Source organism: Falco cherrug, chromosome 5 (genome assembly GCF_023634085.1).
Source record: "Falco cherrug isolate bFalChe1 chromosome 5, bFalChe1.pri, whole genome shotgun sequence".
Taxonomy (NCBI): Eukaryota; Metazoa; Chordata; class Aves; order Falconiformes; family Falconidae; genus Falco; species Falco cherrug.
In genome coordinates, this window is record NC_073701.1 from 30,445,968 (window position 1) to 30,472,476 (window position 26,509).

Consider the following 26,509-nt stretch of genomic DNA (forward strand, 5'->3'; position numbering starts at 1 on the left):
TTTTGCTGTCTCTATTAAAAGAAAAATCACAATTGCTTGCCATTTTTGGCAATGTTTCCATTAAGAAAATGCTGGTAGGAACCCCCTGTACTGATGTTGCCTTATGTTTTCTGTTCTGACAGATTCTTGTGCCTTCAGTTATTTTGAGCAGCTTTGGCTGCACCACTATCTTGACAAAATGTATGAAAAACCTTCAAGTCTGAGAGTGGTGTATTCCTTGTCCTTGTAAGTTCTGTTCAGGTTTGCCTGAGTCAAATGCTCTTGAAAGTCCTCTCTCTTCTGCCAGTATGTTCTCAACCACATTTTTATACACATTAATAGTTTAATGTGAACCTCCAGGTTTAAGATGAGGCACCTAATTTGCCATGCTATAACCCCAGGAGACAGTGCTGCTGGGGAAGAGATGGAGGGGAGTAGGGAAGAAATCTGGACCAGGTTCTCTTCCTGTAATAAATTCCTCATTTCAGCTCCTACATGCTCCTCAGTAGCTTCACAACCAGCCTCCTGCATCCAGCCAGAATAAGTCATGTTGTTCTAACTGTTGATGAATGCCAGAATTTAAACCCTACTCTAGTTAAAAAAAATATATATATATTTACTGTATAACATAACACAGTCAAAGAAATACATTTAGAAACACCTCAAGCTAATTTGAGGTAATGTTATTTAGGTTGCAGTCAGCTACTTTGTAGAAATTAGATTGCCTGTGAATGCTGATTCTGCATTCTTGTGCAGATATAATCAGAGGAGAAAGGCAATCTTGTTTTTAAGCCCCCTGCTGATCCATGTTAATTCCTGAGTCTGCTATAAAATTTCCATGTGACCTTGGGTAAATCAGTTCTTCATGACATCCTATTTGTATGGACTAGCACATAGGCACCCCAACTGTGGGACTGCGCTCTACTCTTACTCAGTTACAGTTACAGAATTTACTTCAGAAGTTCCTAAAAAGAGGCATTGCTAAGATGAAGCATGAGACAGGGCATAATAATACATAGTTATGATTTTCTATGAAGCTTTTCAGAGATAAACAATCTCATGTTTAACTTTGTTGTAAAAAAAGCCACTGTGCAGAGGAAGTTGTGCTGTAAGATAGCCTGGTGTGGTTACTGCAGTAGTGGTAGATGTATTTGAGATTAGGATATAAGCCAGTGTGCCCCCCTCAATGAAAATATCCACAAACACTTTACTTACTGAAGCTTGGCCTTGGCATCTTCGAAATTTTCTGCTACGAAATAGACAGGCTGGAAGGCTTGATCCTGATAGGGGTGAACTGCAGTCACTTCTGGATCAAAAGGCTTGTACTCTGGCTTGTTTGATAAAGCGTACTTTGTAATGAGAACAACAAAGGTTAGAGCAGGTGAACGAACATAGCAAGAATTAGTGCCTAATGGGCTGTGAAATGCTCTTTGTGGAACACTTAAAGGTAATATCAAGTCCTATTCTTTCACAGGTGAAAGATGCTTTCATAATTAGCAGTTAATAAAAAAAATAATATTTTTTAAAAGAAGAAAAAAGAAGAAAGAAAGATGTATGTCCTGTATTACAGTGATGTGCAATTGGGTACCATAGTTACATTCTCAGACAGGGAGGGGAAAGTCTATGCCACCCCCTAAAATCTGAATATGTAGAAGGATAAAACAACATCCCCCTGCTTTTTTCAGCTAGTATGATAGAAGATTCACAGTCCTGTGCAACACTGTTTCAAAGTCTCCAGCCCATGTCACAAATCTTACATTTCCTGCTGCATTGAAGGACAGGATGCTCCTGGTATTTTCTGCACAGCTTTCATGCCAGTTAAGAAACCTGAAAGCTTCCCTGAAACCCAAGATGTAAGTGTGTGCTATAGTCTGTGTGCACGTGTTTGTGTTTTGGGCCTGCAGAGGTTACGCTGTATGTTCTTCTACATTGTCCCTTCAGGCAGACAGGAGGATTATGGACGACACTTATGTCCACACTGCAGTCCGTAGGCACATCTACTTTGCTTACGCATACTGGAGACCACCTTTCAGCCAGCCAGCAGCAGAGCTGGTGACAATGCAATTGCGTAGGTATGGGTGTTGGTTGTTTAGTACCTGCAGAGGGCCCTGGGAAGGCAGCACAGCTCAAGCTAAAAGTGAGTTCCTGTACCATCTGTCTGCCCCTGAAACCCAAGTGAGATCGTTCCAAGCTAGCTCAGCTCCAGTAATGCTAGAACAGCACTGTGGATGTGCCTAAAAGCTGGTTTGGCCTCCACTTGGCCAGGTTGGTGAGTGCCATGGCCACTTTGGTCAAGTGTCCTGGGTACAAACAAAAAGGAAAAGGCAGCTCATTCCAGTCAATGTCAAGACCTTTCTTTCCACCTTCAGCCTGGGCAGTGGGCCCCATCCACCTAGGGACAGTCTTTTAGTAAGCACCTCTTCATGGAGATCTGCCGGTTTGTCTTTCTCTCTTCTTGCCCCAGCCTTCAGAAGGCTCCCTTCGCTATTTTTTCATCCAAATGCCAACTCCTACGATACTTGTATATAACTAGTAAGAGTGGGTGACACTGCACAAGACTTTCAGCAAAATCTGCTATCCAGAAAAATTCAGATAGTAACCTTAACCGTGTTTTTAGGTATTTCACTGAACTGAGCCTGAACTCTCCATCACTGGAGGCCTGCCTTAACCAGTAGGCCAATTTGCTGCGGAACTTGTGCAGAAATTAACACAGGACTTAAGAAAAAAAAAAAAAAAACAACCAAAAAAAACCAAACTAGAATATAAAATGGTAAAAGATGATGTTCTTTCTGTTCTTCATTTTCAGTGTGTAATTGAAGAATAAACCTTGGCGAGCACTCATACAATCCAAGATGGATGGTATACACAAACATGAGGCTGCTCTTATAATCTTAGAAGCTCTGGGGACTAATGGGAAAAGATTTCAGAAACTCAAGACCTGACAGGGGTCCTGCTATGCTGTCAGTGTTGAAGCAGAATTGAAATCCCACTGATTTCAGTGGAAGTTCAGCTCAAAACCGGATGGCCTTAAAGGCCTCTACAAGTTAAGTACTTGTGCTGCAAGAAAAGCATATGTAGCACAGAGTGCTGCCAGGAGTGTGGTATGAACCATAAGATTTTACAGTATGTAGGACAGAGTCCAGCTGAGTGTTAACAGGAGAAGCATTTTGGATAATGTAGAACAGCTGACAGAATATAGCGAAATAAACAGTGCAATACTGAGAGCTGTTGGGGAGGAATTCTTACAGTTCAGAGGAGGCAAGGCTGGCCAGCAGTCAGACCCATTACAACTGTTCAGTTTAGATTTGGGTATGGTTATGCTGTCCTTCCCGATACCTAGCTGCTGTCACTAAAGGATTTGTTGGATAACATGGATTTGAGCGCAAGTCTCATGCCAAGGGTGTCTAGCTCTAATTTCCATCCTCTGCCTTTCTCCAAAGCCATGACCTGAGTTTGGGCAGGATCAACTCATCCACAGAAAATAACTGCCTGAATCTGAGTTCAAACTGGTCAGAGTGGGTGCTGTGGAGAAGAGGAAAACATTTTGAAGATTTCATAGTCAGGATTGGTTCCCTGGGTTACAATCACACACCCACAGAGAGTCAGTGCAGGCTGCAGTTCAGGAATGTTCCCAGGCTCCTTACTGATGCTAAGTTCTCACATAACACTAGCTGGACATACCGCTGCTCACTCTCTCCAGCTGGTTAACGTTATCTTCTCATAGCCAACCACCTAGCCTTAGTAACTCATGCCTCTATTGCCGCCTCAGTGACCAAATCATCCTGTTACTACTGGTTCAGAAGCCTTCAGTGATGAGGAAACCTCTCCTTTGTGCAGGTCGCTGCAGCATGTCTCCTCCATCACATGAGCTGCCGTGAGTCTGCCTGTACCGAATATACCCATCAGCTAAATTATAGTCAAGTTTGGGGCCTCCATGCAGAAGCTCACAACTGGGCCCATACTGAGAAGACTGGCAGATAATTATCAGGATGGACAACAGCTTTCTCCCAAGCAGTAGCAAAACTTACCTAGAGCTTTCTTAAAAGCCAGTCTAAGACTGCAAAATGAGCTTTACAAGAAACTGAAGGCTATCATGAGCCTCACTATTTTCCACTCTGTCTTCCTCTTAACAAAACTGCCTAGATATTGCTGTATTTCTAAAAAAAAACATTCTATGAAATAGACACTGCACTACACATATTTCCTCTCCTGAGCTGCAAAAGAAACAGTTGGTATACATTTTCAAGTTGCTAGCAGGTGCTTAGACATAGGATCTCAGCACTTTACTCACATTGCCACTGTCTATACTGAAGTTAGACTTGGATGCTTATGCATATGAGAATGATTACACAGAAACATTTCTGTATTTCAGTTTTGTTCCAAATAAAAATCTGTGACATAAAAGCCATAAAAGGAAACTTCAAAACTTCAGGCCATGGATATAAATAATTTGCGTACAAGAAGTTTCAGGTGCTCCAGGTGAAGTGCACAGAGCCCACTAAGTCCAAAAAGTTACATGCTGCTGAACTTGCAGGGTTGGCACAGGGATTGTACAGGGCACACAGCAGCATTACTGCTGAACTACTTGCCCATCTTCAAACTGTCTTAGGCATTACATGCAAGATGGACACAGTTTTGGAAGGGGGCTAATCCTTCATTACTTATTGAATATCAATGCTATCGCAACTGTAATTTCAGTAATGTGAAGGATGAAGATCTAGGTGGACCCAGCCATATCAAAAGTTTCTCCAGCAGCATTACCCAACCACTGATGATAATAAAATGACAAAAAAATGACAAGAATCTGCCGTTTATCAACTCAAGGACAGTTACTACTTCTATTGTCAACTTTAGAGGTAGGAAATTGAGATGCAGTTATATATTTTGTATATACTGTTGCTTTATACAGCACAGCTTTGTGAACAAGCAGTTCTTGCCTACTACTTTAATCAAAAGCAGAAGAGCTTGTTGGTGTCTGGTGAGGAAAAGGGTAGAAGGAGAGGAGGGAGAGCACAAATCTGGTACACTCAACCCCAGCCACCAAAACTGAGCACTTCTTATGCAAATTTTAACTTCATCTGTGTCAAAATTAAACAGAAAAAGGAGGTAACATCATGTAGATAGATTCTGTGGTGCATATTACTAGGAAAGCTACACAAGCATCAGAGACATGATTACTTCTGCCCTTTAGTACCCTGTTTAACATGTAAATGCACTTGATTTAAGAATATAAAGTATTCAGGCAGGCAGAGCAGAATAAATGTTGCCTTGAACTGTGCTTTAATATTGGACCTTTTTGGTTTTACCAAGAAAATAAAACCAATCCAAGGTTTCCTGTCTAAGTTTTGAACTTATCATAGAACAGACACGTAAACCAAATGCATTGGGCTTGAGCCTGATTTGTAGAAGAGCTCATTTATCTGCTGTTTCAAACCTGTGCATTTCACTGTTCTACAGACGAGTGCCATGATGCTGCTAGCACACTTCTGCTCATGTTCATGGGCAGTCAGGCTCAAGATCAGGCTGCTATGTAGAAACGGAAAGCACATTTATTTCTCTAGGGGGCTAATGAGCATGCAGATCTCAGCTTATCAGGAAAGAAAGCTCTGCAAATGCTTGAAAAGAGCTTTTTCTGTTTTCCTTTGGCTCTTACTAATTCCAAAAAATCACCAAGTATCTGCACAACCTGAAGCAATTGAGTTCTACTGATACCAATTTAGGGCTTTTGCACATAGAAACTGATCATCTGCTTCCGTGCTCGGCAGAACTGAGGAGAAATTAGTATCTCCCCATCAGCTTTGTCCAAAGGAGGGGAAACCCATAAGCTTTCTGTAAAGGTGTACAGTCACTCTTTTCACAGTTAATCTGTCCAGGCAGAGCAGTATCAAACCCATGTACACAGAATTCCATCTACATAAAACCTGAGATGGGATTAATTTTGAAATGTATTTAGGAATAATAAATACTAAAGCACTTTCTTTTAAATAACTGTCCATGTTATTTACAGCTTCTTTGCACTTTATTTGGTCCAATCAGTCAGTGCATTTCAGATTCATATATGCATGTATGTCAATGGCATGGATGAAGTAGCAGCGTTCATAACAGGCATAATATTGCCCTCTAGTGAGTAATTCAGAAAGGTACAGAGTTTTATGTTAATTCAGAAAGGTACAGAGTGTTATGTTAATTCAGAAAGGTACAGAGTTTTGTGTTAAAGTCAACTGTATTACTACTGGCCAGGAGTAGTAAGAAGCAAATCTAATACTTTATAGGATGATTGCTGTCATTGCATTTCATTTCTTTAGGTGGAAGAAACACACAATCCTACAGCAGTTTTTTCCTTCCTCAGTAGTTTCTGGGAAGATAGAATTAATTCCTTCGCAAAAGAAAAGCAATATTTTAAAGCACATTGTTTCATGTGAGGAAACAATATTTTGCTTTTACCAGAGAGTTCAGAAAACTGTAATATAGAAATCTTTCAATACCATGTTTGACACATACCGTAAGCTCCCCGTAAGATGAAAGCAGTCCTGCCCCATAAGCTTTGATCAATCCGTTTTGCTTGCAGAGACCAAACTCCACAGTGAACCAATAAAGCTGGTAATAAGAGCAACTTGTGAAAAACAGTCTCCACGGGGAGTTCATTATTAAGCTTCTAATTTTTCCTTTAGTTTTCTTTTATCCTTATTCCTTAATGTCTTTGTATCTTCCATTTTTATAGTTGTAAAGTTTAAGGAATTTATTTTTTCTCTCAACAAATTATATTATTTCTTTCAACAAAACACACATAAGTTATAACACACTTTTCTAAAACTTGCCATCTTTCCCATTCTCACTCAAAAAAAAAAGGAAAAAAAATTGCTAATGATAATTACATGGGTAAATAAAGTCACAAAGTCCTATCCTCTTCTTTCTTTGGGAGATGTTACAAACTGCCCTGCAACATCTTAGCCCTGAGCTTCATTATAGTCAGTGGAAGCTGACAGATTTCAACCCATAATCCCTAGAAGGACAGGTAGGCCCCCACAGAGGGTTCAGGACACTAGGAAGGGTACTTGGAAGGGCAGTTTCCCTCCTCCTTTGTGTGATAGCATTCAGAAGAATTGAGTAATCATCCCTTAGCAGCAATGTACCCTTTAAGATTATTCCAATTACATCTTTATCATGCTCCAACAGAAAGAAAAAAAGAAAAAAGAAAAAAAAATGCATCTCCCTGAGCTTTTCTTGCCATAAAGCACGCATAGGACCACACTTCCTTTACCTGCTGAACATTGGTGGGATAAAAGTGACCTGTGGCTCTGCCAACCTATTAGCCCTTCCCTACGATAACATCTAAGGAAATGGACAGTGGAGGACCAATTCTGGACACAGCCCGACCCCTAAGCAGCTGAAAAGATGCTGTGAAAAAGGAAAAAAATGGAAAACATGAGGCATTTCAAGAATATGGCTTTGTGTCACAACTTTTCAAGGTTCCTCTAGGGATGCATTGCACTCTGCTGCCTCATACACAGGGCTGGACCTTGGCTTCACTTTAGCCAGAAGTACTGCATTCTCAGCACCCTTCTCAAAGAACTGCAGGCAGTTTGTAAAATAATGTGAAACTGTTATTCTGTCTATTCTGCCTGCTACTTTCTTTCTATTTCTTTCTCTTTCACACGTCTTATAATTGTGATGACTTGGTTTTAGCCTGCAAATTTACCACTACAGAAACAGCATGCCAGGATCTTTCCTTCTGCAGAATCCTGAGCTGCTTTATCTACAAATCAGCTAATAATTCTGCACTCTTATTGTGCTAATAATCTTGATTCTTATTTCACAGTGAAAATTCTTTTGAGTATCTTCTCATTTTGCAGAAGATCTTTTTGACTGGAGAATGAGACATTGGAGAAGGAGTAATTCTTTTTAGTGTTTCCTTAGTTACCCTATATTTGGCTTTTAATGAGGTTCTTTCAGCTGTCACTGTTTTAACAGGGTACAAGACACAGTACTAGTGGCACTCTGTGGATGACATGAACATGGGCAATTTCCCATCTCTTGTGCATGGATCCACCTGCTTAAAAGTCGTCCAGGGACTGAATAAAACAATGGCATTTTGAAGTTTGTCTTACAAATGTTACAGACCATAGCAACAAACAAAGTTAAGATTCTTTAAATTAACTTTTAGTTAACTTAAATGATGTCTTATCATCTAAGCTAGTTACCTACTTTCTCTTTATAGTGAACAGAGAATGACAGGGACTTCCAGAGAGAAAAAATAATTTGTTAGACAGCTATGTCAGGATAGTGAATATGTTGCAGGTTCTTCTCTATCTTCACTTTCTAGTGAAGGAACCTAAACAGTAAGCCCTCAATTAGATGTCTAACTTTTAAGCAGTTGAAGACTGAGATGTTAATCCAGAGTGCTTACTGTCCAGAGTACTTGAATGGCAGTTACAAAATTCTGTTCTTACAGACCCCGAACTTCAGTTAGCCCTTTCAAAAAGGTACCCTTATTCTACATCCCCAAACCCTAGATGACACAATGACAATTTCAGATATGAGACCCATCATACCTCTAATCTTAACCCTATTTCTAATCTAGTCCTAGCAAGTCCAGCATCAGGGAGGGATGCTTGCAGAGGAATTGGCCTTCACCCAATCTCACCAAGGCCAGGGTAACAATGCAAAATGGCTTTCTGGGACTCACAACTGTTTAACCCTTACAAAGGCATTCTTAATCTTACTCTAGCCTCTCTAGAACCAGAGAGGGGAAACTGCAGAGGAAATGTGGACATGTCACTGCCTCTTCCCACACAGTCCACTCACATCACTCAGCCCAGGACCTGGATGATGGTACATAAAAATCAGTACTAGTACCTTTTGTTCTCTGAACTCTAAAAATACTGTTAGTCTATTTGGTCCTGACCCAAGGATGGATATGTGCAGATAGATTTTAGGTGAGCCATCATCTCCTTCACACAGTGCCTCGTTCCACTTCACCATGAGTGGGGCTGTGGGCTGGGTAAGAAATTTCAGAAGTAACAATCTTCTATCCACCCTCTCTCATGAATGAGCCTCCCCTAGCTGGGTGATGGTAAGGTTCCTTTCCTTCCCTGAAAAATTCATCAAGACTGGGAAATGGTTGTCATTATCAGAAAAAAAAAAAAAATATCAGTCTCCAGCCCACTCAGAACAAGGTAAGATGGCAGCAAGGGACTGCATGAGTTCTTTTGGCAGCCTAGTGTCTCAGAACAAAATGACAATACCTGCTCTCAAATTGCTTTTAAGTGTTCACCTATTTGTGAGATTAATGAATAAAGGGTGAATCACATTGTGATAGTTCCCTGCACCTTGTGTAGAAGAAAATGCAGGAATAATATTGGGTACCCAGTCTATTAGATGAATGTAGAAATCGAGTTTGGACTTTCCTGTGGCTAAAATTGTAGAAACTTGGCTTCAGTAATACTTTCTTATAGAAGCAAAAAGTATAAATACTTCTTCAGGTGAAATCACACAGTTCTGGGCTCCCCAAGAGGGACTCCAGCCCCTGCTCCAGCACCTCCCTAACCTCTGGATGAGAGGAGACACTCCTGCTAATGCCCCCTTTTTTCCAGCTAACCTGAGACGCTGGAGAAGAGCTTTCCCTGCACAGTAAGGGATATGCAGAGAATCGTTTGGATTTTGCCTCTGATATTAAACTGCCATCTGTACTTACTGTGGCCAGTTTCTCAATCTCCGCTTCAGATGATCCAAGAGAAGCCAGTCCAATATCCTAAAGCAAGTAAGCAAGCAGGCAGTGTTACACTTGTGTGATTATTCAACCCAAGGGAGAGAAAGAGGGGAAGGGGGAGGACCACATAATTTCTAGCATGAATAGCATGAACTATTCATTGTTTTTGTCACCCAAAATGACCTTCCATGGCTTCCAGGATGCCTACCTCTCCCTGGCCCCCAGCTACATACCACTGGGAGCCACATTAGATGAGGGTTTAATCCTCAGCGTTCTCTGTGTAAAGTTAACCATCTCTTGGCTTAATGCTGTACTATCCCTGGCAGACCTTTGCAGGGAGGCATGAGAAGGATGGACAGCAAGGTGGGTTTTATCTTTACCTTTCTGTCTCTCACTCTCTTTCTGACAGACCCATGCAGGATGGATTCTGTTTGCTCTCTTCTGTGCTCCCTGTCAATTTTTCTTTTCACAATAGGAGTCTGTAGATGTCTCTTCATAACTACCATGGGAGCCATATCATAGAGCAAACAAAATTAGAGCATTTTCACCATTCATAGTCTCATGTTGAATGGAATGGAAAAGAATTTTCATGGGATGAATTTCAACTGTGAAAATGTTTTGTAAAAAAAAGTAGGGAAATGTGAAAATTAATTTAATGTGAGCCCATGTTGTGTAGTCTGTGTTATAGACAGGGAAAAGGGGAAAGCTGAAAGTCTTGAAATTGCTGTAATCTCTTATTTCTCATGTGTCTTCAGTTCTAGTATTGAACTGAAGAGGTTTCTTCCAGAATAAATTATAGACCACTAGGATATTTTAAGTACTACTCATCTGAATCTAAAAGTAGCCAATATTTGTGACCAAAATGGAAACCGGCATGTATCCAAGTTGATACAACTGAAAACCACATGATATGAGGTGAACTGGCATTCTTTTTAAGGTATTCTGACAGGGACCTAACATCATGTAACCCCTGTGCCCTTATTGCCACTTTCCACACTGGCCACTGATTGATAAGCCTGGAATATGAGTTATCTTCTTCCCTCTGCTATGGTTTTGAGGCACATTCATAGTTCTGAAGTCTTTAATTATGTGAGGTCATTGAGTTCATTTGGGTCTGACACTGACTGCTCATACCAAATAGCCTCTTATTACACAAAGAAGCCCTGTTTGCTTTCTGGAGCCTCCTTACCAGCGTGAGCAATGCTGTGAGAATCTGGTAAGTTGTAAAAGGAAAAACAACTCTAATGAATGACATGGTGATGGACACAATTAAAGTATCGTGTGAGATAAAAATGTACATCCAGAGACAGAACCAGCCTGGGGGCTGGATGGCTGCTGCTGGTTAGGTTCATGTGGCGCAGGACAGAAAGCCAGGGGAACAGCGTAGTCAGTACAACCCAAACATGCAGCACCGCAGAGGCTCCACTGGCATCCTTCTGCAGACTGACGCAGCCCTCCCACAGAGAAGTCCCACAAGCACTGCCTGCCCTTCCTTTTACACAATGTCCATTGCTACCACTCTCTTGGAGTAAACGTCTCCTGGAACACTGCTAGCCCACCATCCCTGGAGGTTGCGACTCAGGCACAATCAAGACTTAAAATACCGTTTTAAGCGCAGTGAGCTGCATGCCTTTGATGCACATCTAGCCCACTAACCAGAGTGGCCAGTTAAACAGTCAGAACAAGCTTCTTACCTGTGAGAACTGGGCAAACTCCTTGTCAGCTAGCATGGGAACATGACCCAGTAACTCATGGCAGCAGTCTCTGGAAAACAAGGGACTTTCATGTTTAATAAAGGTTGCTTTTCTTGCCCTACATGTATTTCCCATGAAGGGCTTTAGCTGATAGACCTCCAAGCGTGAGGGCTGCTCCACAGTAGCTGCCTCCATACCTGGCTCTGCAGGGAGCCTTCCCTACTGCTGCAGAAGGCCAGCTGCCCCCCTCTATGCTGGCTATTGTCTCACTTGGGATGGCACGGGCACTGGTCTCCTATGTCACAACATCTTTGAAAGGCCTCTGTTTTGTCCCAGCATACAACAAAAGCATCTGTGCAGACTTGTAATTTCTCATGAAATGTAATTGCTGCTGTCTGGCCAGCACTTACTGGGAGACTTTCACAGCAGGGAATCAAACCCCAGCAGATGGTAACTGAATGCAGGATGAAAAGATGAAACCAGATATTCTCCAGTCTTTTCCTACCCCAGACGACTTTGCAAGAGAGACAGAGGCCCACACCCTCTCATGCATGACTGCCCCCTCTAATTCTGCAGCTACCAGTTTCTCAAATTGTTTCATTCTGTGGACTACTGGATAAAGCTCCAGCGCCATACCCAAGAGAACATCCCAAACACATTCAGAAGCATGGGACTGTGCCAAGGCATCAAACTTACGGTTCTGGGGAATGCATAGGAGAAGAGAAATGCCTTATATACTGTGTGCTTTGGAAGACACGAAATGCCAGGCTGGCAAGGAAGTCACGAGCGGACAGCAGACCTGCAGCTGGTCTCAGCTGGAAACCTGTTCTCTCTGCAAAAGGAAGTGAGGCCAAATTTAGGCATTTCTGGGGTTAACTAGATGGCACACTTAGGTAATTAGGTAATTGGTTAATTACAGGTAAGCCCTTTCAGAGGACCTTTCCAGCTCTGTTGCAGGAGCTCCCTCCACCTAAGTACAGTAGCAACATCCTGGCTTATCATTATTTACATGACCTTGTACTGCTGTGGATCCAATTACTGCACCATCACAGCACCTAGCCATTCATCCTACACATCTTCACACAGCAATGATATGAGTTATGGGAATACTGCCTACCCCAGTTTACAATTTTAGCACATTTACACACATTATCTACTATGTCTTGCATGTCAGTGATGTGTCTGAGGTCACATAATGATCCTTATGATCAAGCAGGGGACAGAACCTGCATTTTCAGTCCTGGCTTGTCTATGAATTCTGGGGTTATCTCTTGCATTTCCTGTACAGCATATGTAAAAGAAAACCAGGAGTTAGATAAGGGATACACCCCACCCCTACCCTTGTCTGAGAGCACCTGGCTGTTCCCTGATGCTAGATTACTGCTTAGCCCCCTCCTGCAGACTTTCTTATTCCCCACACTGAAACCCCCAGTACTTAGTACTGCTGAAGACAGAAACAGGTGCGCTGAATGTCTGCTCCAGTCTAGCTGGTTCTTCTGTTCCTCAGTAGGCCTACTTCAACATACCCTAGGGTATGTTCAAATTCATTTCCCTTTGTCAGTGCATGCTCCGCATGTGTAAACTATCTCAGCACTGGCAAAACCTGCTATCAATTCTATCTTTCTGCCTGGACTTCATTAGAATGGGAACATGCAGGAGAAAGAGCAAACAGGTCCTATCAGAGGTAAGGGTGCTGGAATTTGGCCCTTAACCATTTACACATCAGAACTTCCATCAGTGCTTTCACATATTTTTCTGTTCTGTTTTTCTTTCTTTTTTTCACCATTATGTTTGCCTAGAACTAACTATAGAGCTTCCCAGTGATGTGACCATACATGTTTTGCTTTGAATATATCTATAGAACAGGACAGAAAAATTAAATACTTTTGCACCATGTTTTCAACTCATGCAATCAGTGTTACCCCAGGACCCGCTGCATTACTACAAAAGGTCTGTGAGAGACAACTAACAAAATAACCAGTCCTATGGTCAGTAGAATACAAAATCTACATTTCCATGGGAAACACGTTGGTGGTCTGCAAAGCTAAGAAAATTGAAAATCACTGCTTTAAAGGAGAGCCAGTGATAATCCTTTTGAAGTCCTATATTCAAAATCTGTGTTGCATTCTCAGCTCCCATAAATGACATTTCATCTTCTTTAAAGTATAAAACTACATTTAAAAAAAAAATCAGAAATTGCTTTATTCTCCCTTCTCTATCCATATTCTATTGTGTCATGAGGCCTGGAAGCTAATTTATTTTATGTAAACAAACAACAAAATCCCACCCAGAAACCAGGCCATTTATAAGATTTGTTTTGGTTTGGTTTTTAGTGTTTCTTCCAACATTTTCTTGTCTTTCTCTTTTGGCTATTAGCACTTTTCTCATTTAAAAAAGAGCGAGAAAGAGAAGAAAAGAGGGGGGTGGGGGAAGGCTTCACTGGAAGAATTGGAACTGACAAAACATTTGAAGCTGTACAGGGCAAAAAAAGAATGGACAGCAAGGAATGATTCTACCTGACAATGTGAGGAACTAAGTGATTAGTCTAGATTACAGGGGTTCTCAAACTTTTTAAACAGGGGGCCGGTGCACAGATGAAGTGGCAGGCAGTCATCTGCGGCTGCTTGGTTTTCCCCCCCCAACCCCCGGCGGGGGTGGGGGGGCATAGTTTGAGGACCCCTGGTCTAGAAGATCTAGAAGATACCATTTGCCATGGTTATCTTCTATTGCTCCACTGAATTCAAAGGCAATAGGTACAGAACTGCCTCAAAGCTGAAGAGAAATCAAATGTATCGAGATTATTTCTTTATGTTGAGGAAGCAGGGTGTTTGGGGGAATAGGGAGACCATCAGCTATGTCTCCTTGGGCACTGGCCAGGAGCTGGCACAAGGGCACTCCCTTGCTGCTGCAGCCATACTAAGACAACCCAGAGGAATGTGAAAATCTCAGAATCTGGTCATCTCTGGGCTAAATTCTGAGTCTGAGTGAAGTGAAGTGAAAACTGCACCAGCTGAAAAATATATCAGACGAGAACCAAGCCCTAAGTAACTCAGTTTTGGAACGACTATGAAAAAGTCTAGGGCAATTTATATTGCTTTAGCATCCATGTTGGAGGAGCAGAGGGGAAAATGGAAATTACAGCTCAAGTTCCCTGAGATGCCCTTTTAAATATAGGCCAGTGAAGCAGACAGTCTGCTGATGGAACAGACTTGGCCATCTGCCTTGAAAAGACATAGGGAAAAGTTTTCTGCTGAAGGTAGTATCTGCAAAATCTGAACTTCTATTTTGTTACTGCACAATAAAACCAGCAATCAGTAGAGAACTGGGGGTGTGGCTGATTGGACATGCTGCCCAAAGATCTCTGAAATCAAAATTAGTTAAAGGGAAGGTCTTGAGCAGTTGACCTAAAGTGATCTGTAAGTCTTAATTCTTGGCCTAAAAAACTCATGTATACAGGCCTGTGCATTGTAGTGTAAGCTTGCTTGAGTTCACTGCTGTAATTTCTTCCAGCTGTGGAGGACAATGAATGCCTAAATCCAAACATCTTTCCTAGAAAGAAAGATATGCCTAGGTTCATCTAGTTAACTGTTTAGAAAACCATTTACTAAATGGTCACATGGTTAACCATTTAAATTCCCTTTAAGTAATTATAAAGTACTTATGATGTAGAATTCATTTCTGTTCAAACCAGCTTCACTAGCAGGCCAGCTAACACTAGACAGATCTTGTAGTTCAACTTGTATTGAAGTCAAAAAGAATTGCTTGCTTGAGTTCACAGATACTGCTGAGCAAAAGAGAAGGTGGAAGTTTATCTGGCTGTGTGTGCTGGTTATAACATGATCACTTTCTCTCCAGAAGATTCCTCTCTTTCTCTCTCTCCATCCCTACAGTTTATTATATTCAAAGCTGTGCCAGGAGAGGTTTAGACTGGATATCAGGAAGCTTTTCTTCACCAAGAAGGTGATCAGACACTGGAACCAGCCTCCTAGAGAGGTGGTCGATGCCCCAAGCCTTTCAGTGTTTAAGAGGCATTTGGACAATGCCCTTAATAACATACTTCAGCTTTTGGTCAGCCCTGTATTGGTCGGGCAGTTGGACTAGATGATCGTTGTAGGTCCCTTCCAACTGAAATAGTCTGGTCTGTTCTTTTCCTGATCTATGCTATATAAAGACTTATCATCACACATGCTAAAGAATGGTCCAGTCCATAGAGGCACTATTTAGCAAAGGTACATGCTGGGATTTGTGTCCTAAATGAGATAGTGGCACAGTCTGGGGCTCACCCAAAACTAAGCAGTGACAGGACGAACTGCACTATGCATCTCCACATAGGCTGTAGTTGAAACACATCCACTATAGAATTTTGGGACACACATCACAGCCTATAGTTTGATTGAGGTTTGGTTGGCTGAGCACTGCACGCCTGTAACACAGGAAAGAGCCTAAGTACACAATTGATTGATGATTTGTGAGGAGCAAAAATTCTGGCTTTATTGATGCTAGTGGTAAAAGATACTCAAATAATAAATCAGAAGAACTCTTTATGAATCATACCCCTCACCCAGTGGCTGCTTGGCATGAGGCTGCCTTTAACACAGATTTTACAGACCTTGCAGATGCTTCTGACTCAGTCTGAGTTTGTTACAAAGGGACCTTTGTATAATAATGTCAATCTTCATACTATTATTCTATAAGGAATTCTGCATAATGAAATGACCCTTATTAGAGGGAATCATTGAAGATAAGTAAGACATTAGTTCAAAGCCCCATATAATGGGACTAAAATAGCTTACTCTTAATTGTGTCTAGCTGTAAACACAGTTCTTTTGAACAAACTTTGTTCCATCTATGCATCATCTTTTAAAAAGCCTGTAGGCTAAACTAATCCAGGTTTTCTCTACAGTTTAAAGGGGGTAGGACTAGCTTTCCTGAGAGCCATTCTTTCCAGTTCCCTTAGACACCCATTCCAGGATGGAATAAAATGCCTCTGAAGTGCCTGAACTCATACCCAGTCAGAACAGTTCAGACAATTAGATTGCAGTAGACATCCAGTGTTTATAGCAGATGAGTTGAAACTCACTGTGAACATCTTCCCAACTATTATTAGCAGAATTTTCAGAATTACTATTTTTACTGCCCTTTTTTTTATATTTTTTTTAAATTTTTTTTTTTATTGCTTAGGACAATCTGTATGGCATGGAGAAAATTTAGAACCAGAGCCTACAAAAGATGTGAGCAGGGCCAGACTCCAGGCAATCAAATCCTGTCAACCAACATAAGTAGTACAAAGAGTATTATGACAAGACATTCTTACATTATCCTAGATTCTTCCACTTTGAAATCACCTGTTCATTTAAAGATTACAAATATCTGTGATAATCAAATCAGCATCACATGATTTCTGGCACTCCCTGCTGTCAGTTACCATGTAAATGCCATAAGGTGAAATCAACTACTTCATGGGAAAAAATATTTATCAGCCCAGTTTCTATAGGAGGGAAGTAAGATGGATAGTTAATAGAAGAGAAAATAGATCAGAAACTGTATAATGCATGCACAGAAAAATTCCTACAGCTGGAGGTGATGGTGCGCATGAGAGATGCTTTCCATATGCCACCCCTCCATTCCCTTACACTAAAGAAAGATACAATAAAAACTTTATCATCAAACAGCATAATCTTCCCTAAAAATGTCATTGTCTTAGAAAACTTCAGCAACAGAAAGCTTATTCAAACTTACTAGTGTCACCTACTGATACATGGAGCAGGTTATTTAATTTCCTTAATATTGTATTTAAATTCAATTTGTTTGAAGTTAAGCCATACTTTTTATTATTTATTTCATTATAGTCATCAACTGCCCTCCTCTCACTGGCACATCTCCTTGTCACTGGGAAGGAGCAAGGAGGCATTAAGGACCACCTATCTTTAGTCATTCTTGATAACAGTAGGAAATCATCTGGTTGACATAAAGTGCGTGGCCTTGGGAATCTGTGCAGCCTGTGGCCTCATAAAAATAACGCAGGACCCTTCCATAAAAATAATGCAGGTCCCCTTGCTAGTCAGCCCCCAGGTAACAGTAGTTAGGTCAGCCTAGCGCTATTATGTGTCCTTTCATCTAAGGCTATATCTTCATGCGTTTACAGACTAGCACCACAGCCTTTCTGCTATCCTGTCAGCCACACGGTAGGTACCAAACTTTAGTGGGACCACTAAAGAAAGAAGCAGCACTGTTTCAAGGCTGACAGACTAGCAGGACCTCCTGAGGATCATTCCCTCTATCACATATTGCCATCCTGTCTCAGGCATCAGAAAAAAAAGGGACTTGAGAGGTATGTACCTGTACTTGGGTTTGGGACTTAGAAGCAGCATAGCTATAGAAGCATTAAATACAGACAAACCCACAGAACACCTGCATGTGGAAATCTTGCTGGGTAGTGTACTGCAGCAGCTGTACTGCCACTAGTATTGGAGCTAGCTAGTCAGTGCTACACCAACTGCAGCCACTCACAGAAGAAACATAAACTTACAGTTCGGTCCCTAGATATGCCTGGTATTAATGCCCTGTGTTACAGCTCATCTTGCACAAGGGAACTCTACAGCTAATCAGCTCTGCTCATCAGCTTGGGTCCTACAAGATGGTTTGTGTGTGTACGTGTTGTACAAACATGTCCGGGAAACGCTAGAATAAACTGTGGTTCATAATAACTGACCTTTTAAAAATCTGGAGACGTCCTGAAGCTGAGGTATGTTATCCTCTTGGTAGCCACAGTGTTTCTCCAGCTGCTGGAAAGCATCCAGGTACTGTGTACAAGCATGAGTAGGGTAAAGGCTTCTCAGCTTCCTGTAGACTTCCCTCCTGAAAAGCAAAAAGCCATATAGCATGACCCACCTCAATAAAGCAGTAGTTATCTGCCCTATCTACACATCTACAGAGAGACATAAACCCCCAGCACAGGCAACCTAAAAACCTGAACTCAGGACACCTGGTGCTTGGAAGCTGGTGCCTGGGTAGTGGAGGAAAGCATAAGGGGCGTTGTTTCATTTTTCCTTCAGAAGGTGGGTTCTGTTCAGCAAATCTGTTTTATCCCTTCCTACACCCTCCTTTAATGTACCAAGACTCTAATCCTGATTCAGAATTGCTTAGGTGTAAGGGTGTTGGAGGTGCCAGAGAAATCCCAGGGAGAAAGCTACAGCTGTGGCCCTCTCTATGTTGTGCAGTTTAAGGATGGAATGAGCCAGGTATTCACTCCCTCTCTATGTTGGGGTACAACTTGAAATACTCGTCCCTCCACCTCCATGCTGAAGCCTCCCTCACTTATATTTGGCTCTTACAAACCTCCTACTAAAAAAGTACGTTTTCTGATACTGAAGAGTAATATCTGGACAGGCAAAGGGGTTTATACTGTTGCACTTCAAAATGCCTGGCATGGGCCATGTATTTGAAAGACATGCCAACTTCTTGAAACATTTATCCCATTGTACAAAAAGAGACCAGCTGAAGAAAAGAATATATATAACCAGGTTCAGACACGGGCTTCAAGCTTCTCCTAAACTTGATGGTGCTTGGATTTAGAGCTGTGGTTTGTAATATATTTAGCTGTTGCAAAATAAGTAAGTGGTAATAGGATGGCAAAGAACTTATAGAAATGGTTATTTTTGTTCAGACATGGCCCTAGGGTGTTAAAAATTTTATAAACATTGTTTTATGAAAATTGAGATCATTCTTGGAAATGCTGGCTACGGAAAATGACCTTTTGTTGTTTTTGTATTGTTGTTTGTTGGGGTTTTTTTTTGTGATGCTATTGTTGCTATGGAGGTGATAGCCAGTCCCTGGTAATGGCTCTCTTCATTTGTATGAATGTCTTACACAGTGTGGGAGTAATGAACCAGAATGAAGGGGGTGAGAAAAACCTTAGGAGGAAAAAAAAAACCTAAAAGAACAGAAGGAAACAGTGGCTGCTGTCACTATTGCAAAAGCCGCAGGAGACTGGGCCATTTCCATAGAAGAATTAGGAAAAAATGAGGAGGACTAGAGTTCAAGTGTTGTCCTGGCTTATTTCCCCAAAGAATACTACTGACTTCAGTGGGATTGCATAGGATCTGAACCAGTACACAGTTCATCCCCTGACGGGAGTCTAGAGAGAGCAGGCTTGTTTACACTTTTGTACATATAGTCTCTTATCAAAGTATCATTCTACTGTGTGTCCTAACATTGATGGCCACAGAAACATAGGCAATGCCTGAGACTAGTGATGAATTACCCAAAACTAAGAGTCCCTCCTCTTTAAGTACCTCTAAGGCAATCATCTCAGTTCACTCCAAGATCAATAATAGATCAGCAGATATTTCCAGACAACAATTTATCTTGCCTTAACGTAGTGCCTCAAATAGGTATAATGTCTCACTGTATGAAGGTGCTATCACTGAAAGGACCATTAAGCTGCTACTTGGTGGTACTTCAGTCCAGAGATGGAAAGAAAGACTGCTGAAAGCATGGTCAATAGAATACTCTAGAAAGGTGCCTCACAATGAATGATGGAGCCAGCTACTTGAAAGATTTTAAAGGCAATGACCTTATTTGACATAAATATCCTTCTTTTGGAAAGAAAGTGGCACTATTCAGCTTTATTATGAAGATGTGGCAGGTGCATCCCCATAATTTTCTCCTAGATTCTCCCTTTTTCTTATGTAGCTTTTATCCATAAGACATCTTTTATAACTCCTTAATTTCAGGGCCTTCCAAGAAGCCTGCTTCAAAACAGAAACTCAGATCATCTGTACCCTCTGTTTTCTGAAAGTCATATTTCTTCACTTGATTAGTTTTCATTTTTATAACCATGTTGCTACAAACTGAAGGCATCCAACAACTCTTCCGAGTGAACACCAAGGGAATTTAGTCTGTGCTGCAAAATTTCCTGTTCCAGTGCACAGCGCTCAATTAAGTTGTGCTGCAATGCAGCTGACTTCAGGGCACAGCCCCAGGGGGCTGTGATAGCCATTGGGACATCTGATTTTGGAAACAGCTTTACATAACAAGGCAACCTGGGTTGCTGGGGCTGGCTCTTTGGGGAAATGGGCAGACACTGCTTTAAAGGTCTATTCTGTTACCACAGTGGGACTAATTCTAGGTGGAGAAAGGCTGGAATGACGGAGGTTGGCAACAAAAGAGAAAAACAGGAAAGAACACAAAATTAAATTTGCTTAAATATGACATTCCCACACACCATCCCATGCCAAGATTGTTGGCTGGTGGTAGCGATCATGAGCATGACACCAGCCATCAATCTTCAACAATTGAAAGATGCTATAAAAACCTCTTTGAGCTTAATAAAAATGTGACTGCCTGGATGAGCTGGATGCAAGGTTTCTATGTGATTGTGGGTAACACCCCTCAAGCTCTCTATGGCACAGTAGATTTTATTTAAAATAAAATAATCACTTGAAAAGATGGGATGGCCTTGTGGTTCTGGCATGAGACACCTAGTGTATGGATTTAATTCCTGGCATTGATATAAATTTTATGTATAATGTTGGGAAAATCACTTAAGCTCTAGCTTTTTCAGTTCCACAGTTATAAAATGTGGTCATCATTCTTCCTTTTTCCCACCTTTAGGCTGTCTTTCCACTTCAATTGTAAACTTTTCTGATCAAAGACTCTCTTATTATGTGCACATGTAGCACCTTGCACAATCCTGCGACTCTGCTTTTAATTGGGACAATTTGACATATTTATGTTTGTATTATCATACAAATGTGTAATGATTGCTGCTTACTGCAATTTGTTAAAGTTACTGGGAGAAAGTGGAAACAGAGATATGTGAAATAAGAACTCTGCTTTCTTTCAAATTGGTCACATACTTCACATAAAGTCTGCAAACATACTTTGAATTGAATTAATTTTGTTTGTTTGGGTTTGGGTTTGGCATTTGGTGGTTTTTTGTTTGGGTTTTGGTTTGGGGTTTTCTTGTGCTGAAAATCTTCAGGAGAAGCAAAGCCCCAGTGAAGAAATGCTACACTCTGATATCGTATGATATCAAAGGCCTTTTTACAGTGTAAATAATGTATCCTAGAAGGGCACTCCAAAATTCCCTTTGCCTTCAGTTTGAGAGAATGATGCCTATACATGTTAATAGCAATGAATACTTGCAGAATAAGCAAGGCTGGTCTGTCCTATTAGCCACATCCTGTGACTGAGCTCTCATCCTGCGAGTGGGCATTTTCTCCTGGTAACAGATTTGGAAAGGCGGTATTTCTGTCACCACCATAGCTATGGTTAATTAGAGGTCAGTTAGAAGCTACACTGTAAGCTCCAGGTGTTTTCTGGCTTCTGATATCTGGGTGGGTATGTCAGGCAAGGAGATGGTTCGGAAAATGCATTTTGCTCTAGGAATTGAATAGTTAAAACGAGCCCTGAGAATGGCTTTCTGCAAAACAAATGATCAAAAGGTGACACTTAACCAAGGAGTAAAATTTGAGATGGATAAATATGGTTTTAAAATGTACTAACTGTGTCACATTGCCAGTCTTTCCTGGTACTGCAGTGGAATGGCCCAGAGGTCGGATTGTATAAGTAACAAACTCACCACGTTGCAGTCTCCTGCGCAGTGTACTCAATGCAAGGCAAAGGGTCTCCTCTGTAATGGAGAGAGGAAATAATGTATATGTCTAAAGCAGGTTTCAAGTTCAGTTTCCAAGTATTATTTTCTTTGCCTGCACCATGAATATTTGCTGTAATGAAGACTGAAACAGCAAAATAGTACATAATTAACAACTTATTTGTCTTGGTAGGTCCTAATGGGTGCATTTTCTCCTCTGTTCCGGTGTGAGGAGGAAACAGAGGGATATGGTAAGAAAGGGAGCCATGTTCTGCTTTACAGAAGAAAGAAGAAGCCTTCAGGCTTACCCTTACCTCTGCTGAAGGCAATCTAGCAACCCAAACACAGTGTGCACCTGGAAAGTCCCTCCCTGGAGGATGTGATCAGCACAGTATCATCGCAGAGAAGCATTCATAAACTCATCAGCAGAAAACTACCCAGGCATACACTGCGTGGCCACCACCAACTTCTGTGATGGGTGCTCTTCTCTCCTCTTCCTCACTGCTGCTTCTTCAGTAGCTCTGAGTCAGTTCAATGTCTGCTTTTGTGCTTTGTGCTACACTAGCTGTGATAGATGGTGGTGGTAAGAAAACTATACTCAAATAGAAATCTCCCAAGACTTGGGAGATTTCACCAGTTCTTGGATACCAAGAGGCTGACAGTCCATAACCAGTTCTACCTATACATCTGATTGACTGTCAGACAGCGGTGTGATTCTGGTGAAGTTTTACATGTAAAAGAAGAACATTTTCAGTATCACTGACATGAGACCTAAGAGATTTTTAGGTTTTTAGGTAGCTAATGTACACAGCTAGAGAAATTTTGTCAAACAAATAACAAAAATAGTAAATTGCTTTTCTCTGTCAAAAATGTTCCTGAACATTGTTCCTTATAGTTCCTTGGAACAGATTAGCCCTAGCTCAGGAGCTAGTCCTAAAAGGCACTTCAGAATTGAAATAAAAGAGTTATACTGAGAAATCACCTCTGGGAGGTTTAGATTGGATATTAGGAAAAAAGGAACAAGGTTGGTCAAGCATTGGAACAGGCTGCCCAGGGAGGTGGTGGTTGTTAAAACACATGTAGATGTGATGCTTAGGGATATAGTTTAGTGGTAGACTTGGCAGTCCTGGGTTAACAGCTGGACTTGATGATCTTAAAGGTCTTTTCCAACCTAAATGTTTCTATGATTCTAAAATACAGTACTGAAAGAGATGTGAATGCAAACCTAAGATTTTTATCTTAAGGTGTATTTTCTGTGTTATGGGAGAAGTCAATTTCATATGGAATGAGAGCTTCTGTGGCTGAATTCTGTTTTCTAAAAGACATCCCCATTGATACATTGACAAAAGATTAAGTCCCTGGTGTTTCTTTCACATAAAGATGTCTGGAAGCACATGTGGACCGCTGGAGTCTCTCTTCAGCAGCCTTGTACTTACATTCTGTAATTAAAGGCAAGGTCAGCAAAGAACGCCCTCCGTTTCTTATACTCCAGGTCAGCATAACCCTGAGTTAGAAAATAATTCAAAAAAAGTTTAATGTTAAGAGGGATTTGTAGGCATAATATTTATTTCATTCAGAAATAATAATAAGCATTCAGAAAACATAGGCCTCAAATAGCTTTTCTCTGAAGCAATGAATCTTAACCCTTATGAACCAGGTAAGCCAAAGTCTGCAATTAGTTACATTCATGACATTTTGATGAAAAACTGGGGCCTGTGACCAGAAAGGAAAGTAACATGGCTTGGTAGGAAGGTTTTGGAGTTGTTCATAAACGCTACATCACAGACCATTACACTTACTGTCAAATCTAAATGCAAATCACATTAAAAATTGAATTGAAATAGGGGTTTCACTTCTACTGGGGATGAGCTGAATCTATGAATTATTTCTTTCCTGTGCTAAGCGAAGGTTGCAATATTAGGGCTCTGATGGACATGATGGTACCAAGCCTAGTACCATCTCACGAGAGAAATTATGCTGCAGCTGCACAATAACCTGTGCTTTGGGCAAAGAAGGGGTCCTCAATGGCTAGAAATCATTAGAGCCACCACTGAATCTGCAGACAGTACAGGCTTTCAGCTCAGTGCCCCCTTACCCCTTTATTACCATGTTATGATGAAGACAGATGCAATGCTATCTGTTTAAAAGGGGCAGTTTACTTATTAACTCCTGGAGTTTTGTTTTTGCCCCCTCAGTGCTTACTAGAAGTTGAGCTTCAAGCCGGCTTCTCCAGCTATTAAATACGAATAGAGATGTGGAATCAAATTCCTTTGAATTTTACATCATTCATAATAGGAATAAAATCCAAAATTTGGCACTGTATTACTAATATAACTCATAAACAGTGTTGATCAGCATCACTGTACAAATATTTATTATTCTAAAATATTCAGAATTTACTGGAACCACTTTGCATACTATGAGCCAAATTTCTCCCTTAGGTTTATTCACATAATTTTCAGTGTAGCAATAATACCAGTAATACTGCAGTTAATGACTATTGTGTGCGTGAATCTGAAGAAAGAACTGGATCCTGAGAGCATGTTTATTTTTGTCATGTGTTAGGGATAATTACGTTCATTCAGATGTTACCCTTGCTTGTCAGTAGCTGTAACAAGTCCATGCAAAACATGTGGGAAAGCCATTGGGCCTTTCATTGATCTATCATTGATGCTGTGACCTGCCAGTTTTGTCCCTGCTGTTGCCAGTTCTGAGCAGCAGAAGCTTCCCTGGGGGACCACTACAGCCAGTGCCAGGCTGCCCCAGAGACTGGCATTGTAGTGTCATCAGTTTGCTTTTCTGGCCATTAAAGACATAGTAAAGAACAAAGTGAAGCTGTTGAGATGGACAGCCCAAACTGTCTATTTGGTAGTAAATGTATATGCAAAATCTTTGCTGAGCTACCTTTACATCAGCATATTTGGTACTTTCCTCCAACCTGCCCATTTTTAAGCCATGCTCAGCAGCACAGTAAATGAGCTCACGTTGTGCTCCCTCCTGCTGCAGACAAATGCTTTTCAGTGCCCGAGCTAACTTGTTTCAAGCTAGTTTAGGTATTTCTGAATTGCACTGCATTCTCCAGTTAGATTTATCCCCACTCAGCACTTTGGGAACTGTGCAACACCAGTACTTTCATCCTCTTCAGTGCTCACATCTTCTGTTTGGCCAAGTAGGAAGGAAACTTAGTTCAGGTCGAAGAATTCCCAATGTGCATTCATTTATCTCATGAGGAAGAGCCTCAGAGCTAGCTCAGGAAAATTATAAATACTTGGACTGTTTCTATCAGAAAGAGATGAGGAAGAATGAAAGATGTCCTGGTCAAAGAGGATATGAAGCTCTCCTAGAGCATTACAGTTTAATAAGCGATTCTCAAAAATAGAAGATGGGCTTGGAAAGTTTTTTTCATACCACACAGAACTGTACATAGCTAATAATGCTAACACTCCGTAGGTTAATAAAAAGGTCTAAATAGAGTTCATTTAGAGAAGGGAATGACAAAATCTTGTGGATTCTGTTGACACCCATCCAAATCTTCCTTGCATTTTTCAGTGCAAAGTCTATGCTTTTTTTTCCTTTTCATGCATCACTTGTATATGGTGTTTGGCAGAACATTTCACAACAATTCTGCAGCTTACCTTGTCAATCAGCAAATGGCCCTTTGGAGTCCCTTTTTTGTCTGTACCTAACTCATATCTCATCTAGACTAAAGTTGGAAAATTTTGATGAGAAACAAGTGTTCGTTTGTTCCCAGTACTTTGCCTTGCTATCATCATTATTAAAGCACATTTTTCCACTTCCTTCTCTTAGAGTTTCTGCTTATGGCAAGACTAAAAGCACACACACAAAACTGTTACGAGTAAAGCCCTTTCTGCAGCCCACTCCTAACCAAGACCTACTGCCTGAATCCAAGGGAAGGCCCATCACAAACATTCTAACAATATTTTGCAGAGTAGTATCAATAAATACTGCCAAAATCCTGGCTCCAAGGATCTTGTGAGAAGTCAGATGTTAAGTTAGGTTTATAACCTTTCCAACTTGCTTCGTATTTAAACTTTAGATGCTTACCTCAACTGAAATTGCTAGACCTTTTGAGCTTCTCTGGCCACATTCAAAACACAGTTCAGGTATTATATCCATTAATCAGTGCTGCCATGTATTTCTCTTATATTCTGTCTAGATGATTTTAGCAAGTTTAAGCACAATACTCCCCTCTGTGGGATCTGAGGATTTGGTATTTACTAGTGACTAGCTCTTTGCCACTTGTCCTCATTACCATCCTCTGTACATCAGTACTTGAATGAGACTGCTGGCATATGCAAAATTAAGAATGTAGGTATGGAATATCTGAAAGGTCAAAACATGGAAAACACAAACAGCAAGTCTGAGGAACTTGACTCTTACGTGGACCAGCTAGTAAAAGTGGGCATACTTCAAATATATCGCAGTGAAATAATAAAAGATTTTTTTTAACTAAACAATGACATGTAAACTTATGCTAAAGAATATGTTGCATAGAAATTACTTCACCAT

At 41.0% G+C, this 26,509-nt stretch overlaps 1 protein-coding gene and 1 long non-coding RNA gene across 5 annotated transcripts in view; one reads left to right on the forward strand and one right to left on the reverse strand.

Annotated features, from left to right (window-relative positions):
- The window catches only part of LOC114014735 (uncharacterized), a 58,761-nt gene extending 52,807 nt beyond the window's left edge, over positions 1 to 5,954 (forward strand). Inside the window, exons 4-5 of the long non-coding RNA XR_003558361.2 lie at positions 123 to 225; positions 1,665 to 5,954. This is a non-coding gene — a long non-coding RNA (uncharacterized LOC114014735). The remainder of the gene's footprint in view (positions 1 to 122; positions 226 to 1,664) is intronic.
- The window catches only part of LOC102049050 (tyrosine 3-monooxygenase-like), a 48,828-nt gene that overhangs the window by 17,414 nt on the left and 4,905 nt on the right, over positions 1 to 26,509 (reverse strand). For 2 of the 4 annotated variants that reach the window (XR_003558357.2, XM_005435069.3), the window contains exons 4-11: positions 23,416 to 23,483; positions 21,968 to 22,018; positions 18,095 to 18,240; positions 12,079 to 12,214; positions 11,383 to 11,452; positions 9,674 to 9,730; positions 6,481 to 6,576; positions 1,195 to 1,328 (exon numbers count right to left, since the gene is read on the reverse strand). Coding sequence is in view for 2 of the 4 variants with exons in the window: in XM_005435069.3 (XP_005435126.1) it covers positions 1,195 to 1,328; positions 6,481 to 6,576; positions 9,674 to 9,730; positions 11,383 to 11,452; positions 12,079 to 12,214; positions 18,095 to 18,240; positions 21,968 to 22,018; positions 23,416 to 23,483 (758 nt within the window). In the remaining 2 variants the exon portion in view is untranslated. The remainder of the gene's footprint in view (positions 1 to 1,194; positions 1,329 to 6,480; positions 6,577 to 9,673; positions 9,731 to 11,382; positions 11,453 to 12,078; positions 12,215 to 18,094; positions 18,241 to 21,967; positions 22,019 to 23,415; positions 23,484 to 26,509) is intronic. The other 2 variants (XR_003558360.2, XM_055711829.1) reach the window with 1 other exon arrangement.